This window comes from Urocitellus parryii, chromosome 6 (assembly GCF_045843805.1).
Source record: "Urocitellus parryii isolate mUroPar1 chromosome 6, mUroPar1.hap1, whole genome shotgun sequence".
Taxonomy (NCBI): domain Eukaryota; kingdom Metazoa; phylum Chordata; class Mammalia; order Rodentia; family Sciuridae; genus Urocitellus; species Urocitellus parryii.
Genome location: NC_135536.1, coordinates 94,156,256 through 94,164,753, shown reverse-complemented (window position 1 = coordinate 94,164,753; position 8,498 = coordinate 94,156,256). Strand labels below are relative to the sequence as shown.

The 8,498-nt window shown below is 39.5% G+C and overlaps 1 protein-coding gene across 7 annotated transcripts in view; it reads right to left on the bottom strand.

The window, feature by feature from the left end:
* Positions 1-3,880: 3,880 nt before the first annotated feature.
* Positions 3,881-8,498, bottom strand: part of Sema6d (semaphorin 6D) — a 55,163-nt gene continuing 50,545 nt past the window's right edge. For all 7 annotated transcript variants that reach the window (XM_026390800.2, XM_026390815.2, XM_026390843.2 and 4 more), the window contains one exon: positions 3,881-7,549. In XM_026390800.2, coding sequence (XP_026246585.1) covers positions 6,261-7,549 — 1,289 coding nt within the window. In that variant the 3' untranslated portion in view covers positions 3,881-6,260. The remainder of the gene's footprint in view (positions 7,550-8,498) is intronic.

Sequence of the window (8,498 nt, the reverse complement as noted above, 5' to 3'; positions counted from 1 at the left end):
GAAAGATTACAACCATGTTTAAATCCCAATATGCAACCCCAGCTCAATATGAAAAAATTCCAAAATAAGAAATAAGTGAATTCTCTCCAGAGATTCTCTGACAGTCCACAGATGTCAATCTGGCAGGATGCCCAGAACCTTAGATGGTACAATTTGGACACATCAAGTTAGTTCCTGTAACATCTCTGAATTCATCCTCTTTGGTTGCTTTTAGCCTAGATAGCGGTGCTAACTCAAAGCATGGATTCTTTTTTCAAACAATTGTTCTGAAATGTATAGTAGAATGGCTCAGCTTGCCCCTGATTTTACTCAGGATTTCATTTTTCACTGGAGTCTTCACACATACCTGTGAATTCTACAGTTATTTTACCTTCTTTATTCTTCCTCATTATGCATGAAGTATTGGAGAGAGGTCATTTTTTTTTTTCTGGTTGAACACAGATACTCCCTTTTCATCCCCTTCAGGGAGGTGGCACACCAGGCATGAGTGTGAGAATATGTGAATTAGGCCTGGTTTGTGAATTGGTTGTCATTTATTTTTATATTATATGCACAGTTGTCTCAGAACCATTGACCTTAATTTCTTTACCTGACAAATTGCATCCCTTTAGAAAAAAAAATGCTTATTGGGGATTAACTCAAAAGCACTGGGAAAACCTAAGAGAAACCAAGAAATTCTGTGTTTTCTTGGTTTCTTTTCAGGAAAAAGAAAACAAGCCAAATGCTGATGCTCTCTTGGGGGCCAATGAATGTGCCTATCTAGTTTCTAAATAAGGAAACACACCACAAACTTGACTGTGATTGACTGGGTGATAAAATGCAAGGCCAAATCTTTGTGAGGTCCAAGGGTAGATACATAAACATATACAAGGTGTTTTAATTTAAATTTTTAATCAGATTTAAATATCCCATAACTGTTGTGCCAGTTGCAGTGGTTGCTCTCTACACAGGTGCCATTTAATATAGTAAGTGCCTCATAGGTGCTAGCCCTACTTGAGGTGCTCAGTAGCCATATGCTAGGCTACCATATTGTATGGAACAGATATAGGACATTCCCATCAGTACAAAGAGTTCCAATGGACAGGGCTATTGGATACTGACAAAACTTCTCTCTCATCCCTTCTCTACCTGGCTTGAAGCAGCACTGATCATAACAGCACTGTCAGGACCTTCTCATAAAATGAAGAGCATTCATAAGTAGTAGTGCATATATAAAGCATGCTATGTTTTTATACTTCACCGAAACCCAGTATAAGAGTCTAAGATACACTCAAGTGAATGTTCTGGAGATTTATCAGTCTGTAATCAATACCTAATTTTAAAAAGAATTATATCAAAAGACAAGGGCTAGAAATATGCTGTTTTCCTTTAAATGTGAATTCTAGTTGATTCATGGTCTGAATGTTCACGACATCACTCACCTCCCCCTTCATCCTTTTTCTTACATCCCCCAAGAATTAGATTGATTTTATTATAAGTCCATTCCTCTCTGTTTATGGTATCACATCTATTTGATAAAGAATGCAACACTGGCAGGGATTTAAGTGTTTAACATGTTATATATGCAAAAAGAGTAAACATCAAATATAGATCCAAGCTAAATAGCTTAAAGTACATTGTTTATCATGCCTTACTTTATTGCTAATCTCACATATATCGCACATCTAACAGGGAACAGGCCTCACACGTCCATAAATAGCCTACAAACTGAGCAACTGAATGAGCAATATTTAAACATAGCATTCATAAAATAAGTAATAGAATTACAGAGTTGACAGAGACGATAGAACTGTCAGAGAAATGGATGTCGAACCATCTTTTTTCAAAAATGAGTGAATTCAAATTCCAAGAGATGGAGTGCCTTAGTCCCATGATGAGTGGAGTCAGAATTAGACCCCAGCTCCCCAGACCTGAACTAAGGGTGCTGTCTTATTCATTATTTTTATTTTTATTTTTATGCAGTGCCCAGGATAGAACCATGCATGCCAGGCAAGTGTTCTACCAATGAGCCACATCTCCAGAGGGCTGTTTTGGATCCTTGTTCTTTTCCCCTAGCCTGACAAGGATAAGGGGGAGGAGTGGGGAGAAGATGAGAGAAAGTTGGCCTCTCTCAGATGCCAGAAGGGTGAGACCTCATGGTGCCAGGCCAGCATCTAGACCATGATGTCGCAGTTTGGCATGAGAGACAACTTTTCTTCTTAGCCTTATCAGCACTTCAAGTGCTCCACCTGGCTTCAAAGGTGCCACTTCCTAGAGGAACCTATATACCCAGCTAATGGGATTTCTGGAACCAGAGCATGAGAGTCCTGTTCTGGTTAATTAATTTTATTTGTGCCTTTACTTTCCAGTTTTGTCATGTGTTTCCCATGAAAAGCTCCAAGTTCTCTCATCCTACTTCTCTGAGCATTTATCATGAGGATTCAGAGATGTGGTTTTAGGGGACTGTAAATTTCCTATAAAGAAAAAATGAAAATCATCTTTCAGTCTGTAGCCTTTATTAAACTAGCAAAGGATTTTAAAAAAAAGATGAGAACTTTTATAAAAAGAGGAAAGACGTACTTCTTAGAAGGAAGAAATAAACTGAACCCAGAAAAACTGGTATAATAGCTGTAGGTAATAATAAATATCATTTTAATAGAAATGGGCAATGTAAAGGAAGATAACACATTGCTAAAAAAGACCAGAAAGAAACAGGTTGAAGATACATTATCTTGAAATCTCTCTTCCTTCATCCATTCATCCAAACTCTTTAGAGTTACAAATTCATTTTGCACATGGTGGGGGCATTTCTGCCGTCTGTCTTCAGCACCACAGTGGGCTCACAAGTCAGAGACTTCCTTCAGGTCATGGGTGGGGTTTGGATGCTTTGGCCCCCACGCTGCCTGGCTGCACACCCTGCTGTAGTGCTTGTAGTTATGAAAAGCAGCAAAAAGGCCTTCCACCAATCTTTTTCTCTCACAAAAGGATTCTTGCAAACTCATCATCATCTGTCTTGGGTATGGCATGCCACCACAACAATGAAAAAGGACCTTGTGCCACTGCAGTGACCCAAAAATGCCACACTGCTAATTAGATGGCTCTGGGAGAGAGAGCAAGACCCAAGACAGGAATATGGCAATGTTTCCTTTTTGCAAAAAGCTGCTGGGCTCCTTGGGAAAACATGGTCCTAGAAGTATAGCTGGGTTTTGGCCAGAATATGCAGAGAGAAGAACCAAGAGGGCAGGTATCGCTGCAACCATCCTATCACCTCTCAGAAATGGTTCCCACCCTCAACATCCACGAGGGCAGTGGCAGCCACCAACCATCACCTGCTGAGGGAGGAATCACGGATTCATATTTTTACCTTCCATGTCAATATTTAGGGAATGTATCTTCTAATATATTCTACTCCACTACAACAATGAAATGGAGAAATTCCATATACCCCAAAGCCCAATTTGTTAGTTATAACTTTGAACTAAAATTACTTTTAAAATTTCACATAGGGATACAAATCATGAATTTTAAAAATGTCTGTTGAAACAGATATATGAGCATTGTGAGCCACTTGAGTGTGTGCCTACAGCATTTGATGACTGATGCTGTGCCATATTTCATCTGGTTCTCTGAATTCTCTCTCTCTCTCTCTCTCTCTCTCTCTCTCTCTCTCTCTCTCTCTCATTTTTCAGAGGTGCTGGCCTTCAATATCAGCCTTCCAAGGAGAGCACAGCAGTGCAACTGTGATCAGAGAGCAAACATTCCAGATAGGAATATTTTGGTAGATTTTAAAAGAAACTCTCACTGCTGTCCACTGACTTAGAAAATATGATACATTATAAACCTCTTCAATATCAAGAGGCAGGATATAATGATTTGTATATTTTATTTTGACTTTACATGCGGTGTTAAAAACCCAAAGTACATATTATTTACACATCCACAATACAAGTTTACAAGATATCTATACATGTTAAAGTACTCTATAAAACAGTATAGAGCCACTTCACTTTAGGGTTACTTTTTTTATGCCGTACCATTAAAAAAGATACAATCTGTGTTTACCTTTGCACAAATGGATAAAGCATTTAAAAATTAAATTAACAGGATAGAGACTAGATTCAATGTTAGAAATTCCAACATAAATACTGATAGAACTCACATTACAAACTACAAGGCAGCACAATGTTACAAAATGTTATCTGGGGTCACACAGAGTTACCACGCTGGGATTAATATTGGTAAGGTAAATTCAAACACGTTTGTTGTTGGTGGACTGAGTAGTGTTTATCATTGGTTGGTTTAATTTATTATTAATCTGTAATATTTTAGTTGCAAAGCAGAAGTGTTTCAAGAACAGACATTTTAGCTTTTGAGCTTCCAGAGATCACAGGAAATCATGTTCTTTATAAAAAACAATGTTCTCAAAGGAAAAGAATAACTGCATCAGTATTCTACATTCTGTATAAAAATGATCTGGTCGTCTGCATCCCATCCTCCCCCAAGTAACATCAGCATGATCACAGGAAATCAGTTGAACTTATTTGTCTGACTAGGTCAGGAGCCTTCCTCTGCTGCGTTCCTTTCTAGATTAGGTTCAATAAACAATTGGGTGGTGTGCAGCATATTAACTGAAATAGTCATTGGGGTTGCACATCATCAACTGTAAGTGGTTTCTGCCAAACTATGCACAAATGACTCTAGATGGTTTCCGCAGGTGTCACATTCCCCGGGAAACCTCATTTGACTTCACATTATCACCGTCTCATCCTTAGGAAAGCAGGAGTGGAATGTTTATCATGGCAAAGGAGGTAATGCTGCTATTCAGATGGATTGTTTAACAATTAATTGTTCTAGGTTGCTTTTATGGTTTTTGAAAAGTCTTTTCAGGTGCTGGTTGGAAAACATTTACAACTGGCACTCAGTAAATGATGTGCTATATTGAAAACACTTGACATATTTTAGTACTTCTATCATTCTCATGAATAAGGCACAAAATGCACAGATTCAGGTAAACTCACATGTGGTATTTACAGTATATTGTCATTACCTGCATGACTTAGGAGAAAATTCTCACATAACACAACATAGACAACATGATTGCACCACCGTTGGGTCATATGACCCTTCCTGCTAAGCCAATTACAATGTCCTCATATGCCTTTCTTTTGTCTTTTATTTTTGTATTTTTCTTTTGCCTTGGGGGTTGGGAGGAGGTCAAGGAGGAAAAAATTAATATATGGGAAACAACCAAACACAATCAAAATAAACTCTTCATGGTGTGTCCGAGGTTAAATAGCGTGACTCAGGCTTTGATTCACAGTGGACGGGCAAATTTTACTACCGAATACTGGTGGATAAATCAAGGATATACCTCATAATATCTCTAGCTTCTTAAGGTGGCAAGACTGGAATAGAAGTTTTAATGAATAGCAGCACAAAATTACTTGGAACTCTTACATTCTGGCATTGGGTACCACATAAATTAAGTTCATCATTTTGACAGCCAAAGGAGCCTCAATTGTGTTCCTTCCTCAAAGCTGAACCCAATGGGCTGTAGGAAGAAGTTGGTGTCTCGTTCAGTCATGCTCAATGTAAACAACTCCATAGCACAAAAAGACACAATGGGCACCTAAACACATCCTAGTGGGTGCAGAACTTTCTCTCTCTCTCTCACACACACACACACATACACACATGCACACACATACTTGCAACACAGTTTGTTGGTGGCATGAAAAAAAAAATGCCACACATGAAAAAAAATGCTACAGTTTGGGTCAAAGACTGAATTTTTAGCAAACTGCTTGGTAACCTACGAGTTTGTTTCTTTGAGACATTACCATCTTTTTTTTTTTTTTTGACATTTGTGCAAGAGGCAAGGTGAATGCATACATATTAAAATGTTCACATTTAATGGGAAGACCACACACAAGGGCAGTCTAAATTGAACCCATTTTCAAGTATTTGTTCACAGATTCTTCTGAGTACTGTATCAGCTCTTGATACTGGTAAGGTAGCCCTTGGGAGCTACACATCTCTTTAGCTTCCAATAAAAGAAATGGAATGACCAGCACCTTCCTTTGTTTTTCAGGCCAATACACAGAAGCCTCGCTGCCGCCGCTACATGTGGCAAGTTCTGATGTTGCCAAAGTGACAGTCTCTTTGGCCACTTGGTTCTTTTAAAATACAAGCAAGTCTCTTGTCCTAAAGGTACCCTTACAACATCATCCTCTCAACAACACGGACAGGATAAAGCCACACAGGAATAGCACACTCGATGCCTAGTAAGTGTATTTATTCAGTGGTCTGACAGATGTGGTTTGAGGAACAAAGGAAGGCTTTGGTGGCACATCAGGTTTTAAGGACGGTGTCCTCTTTAGTCCCGTCCTGGGAAGGGTACCATTACTGGTGTAGCTGCTCTGTCTGGAAAGGGAAGGCTGCAGATGAACACTCACGGGTGTCCCCTGAATGTAGTCCACCTTCGCCCCCGTGGGGGTGGGCATGTATCCTCCACGGTTCATGGTAGGCTGTCTAGATAACAAAACACCATTTGGTGAGTTTAAGTTTTTAGGCATAGCAGATATAGAGTGCCTCTGGGAAGAATTTTTGTGATAACCCCTTTGTCTTTCCAGAGAAGTCATTGGGACCCCAGGAGTGGTGGGGACGTCCACTCTCTTGGTTGGACTATTCCTGGGGAGTGTTGAAGGAGGTGAATAGAGTGATGCCTCCCGGTTGGGGACCTTGGGTGGGACCTCAGACATAGGTCCCACGGGATCCAGCATTAGTGTCTGGTGGGCCATTTGGATGTCTCCCATGATGGCTTTGGGGTTACTGTTGGGGTCATTCAGATGTTTCAGGAGATCATTGAGGGTATTTCTGGAATCCACAGAACGCCGGTGATCTCTCTTACCTGATGACTTTGTAAGAGGGTGATCAATACTTTGAAGCTTCTTTTCAGCTTTATGAGCATTGGAGTTTGAGAAAGATGTATTGTAGTCATGGGTAGCATTGGGGAGAACAATGGCACTGGGGATATGCCCATGACTTAGTGGGGAGTGGGGGGGAGGACTAGAAGGAAAAAACTGGGGGGTTTCTTTCCTTGAAGCTGCATGGCCATGGGCCTTGTCTGAATGGCCCTTCATGGCCTGCAGGGTCTTCTGGTGAAGCACAGGAGTAGACTCTGGTGTGGGGAGAGCGGCCAGCTCTGGAGGTTGGCCTCGATGGTCCATCACCATGGATTTTGTATCTCCACTAGGTGGCAGCTCTTTTCGACTGGTCAGCAGGTTACTATAGAGTTTAGGAGAATCAATATTCTGTTGGTATTCCTTGACGGGGCTGTCAAAGAGACCATTCAGTTTTGCAAAACTTCCACTGGAATCTGTGCATGACTGGGCGGATTCTGCATCTTTATGGATCTTTCTATTCTTCCGGACAAACATATCACGATAGCAGTATACTGCTACCCCTGCAATGAACGCCCCCAAAACAAAAGCAGCAAAGACACAGGTGATGAGGACGTTCATATGGACCATCTGGTTGGACTCTCCAGATTGGACTTCCCATCGCACACCTGCAACAGACACACAGGACAGGTTTGAATGAAGTGCTTTTAACAACAACGTTAAACAGCAAATGGCTTCCACTGAGATAACACTACCTTCGACACTGTCCATGTGCTTAGCTTGGAGGGTCAGTTAGACTCCAAAATTCCACATATGTTATACATTTTTCTTTAATCACAATAGGAGCCCCAGAACCACATATGATTGATGCAGATACCAGAATAACTCTAATCTATATTTTTCTGTTCTTTCCCCCTCCAATCCCTCTTTTTAAATAGTTGTTAGAAATGTTAACAATTTCTGCCTTAAGAATAGAGTTACAAGTTATGTATTTTCTAAACAGCTAATTTTAATCCCATAAAATATTTTGTCTCATGATTTTCTCCTAATTCATAAGTCAGGATTAAAGGCAGCTGCTGTGATTAGGGAAATGTATGAGTTAGCATGAAGATATATTATGTTAAAATAATTATGGTTATACAATTATGTTAAATTAACTGGATAAAAACACATAGATTGGTCACAAACTTGGTCATTGTTAGCTACATATAGCTAAATATACTTTTATGTTTGCTTTTTTTTTTTTTTTCATTCTATTTTGGGTGAAGCACTCTTGAATAACCTGCTATGTAAGAAATCCAGACAGTGTAAGGAAATATATTATGCATTAGTTAAGTAATATCATTAAATTATTTGGAGGTATCTGAGAAATATTTAAATTAGACCTAGAAGGAGAAGATTGAAATAGTTTTTAATTATTGTAATTTGTAATGCAACCACAGACATCTAACAGTCAATCAAAGAAATGTTAGTTTAAGAGGTATCCAAGTCTGTTACACGCTATATACACAGTTGTCCCAGAATAAGTAAGTAAGAGGGATTTTGAAGATTGTGTTGTTTTAGGTTAGTATTAAGGCCTTTGAACATTAGTTGTTCGGGGTTATGTTCAGGGTTATG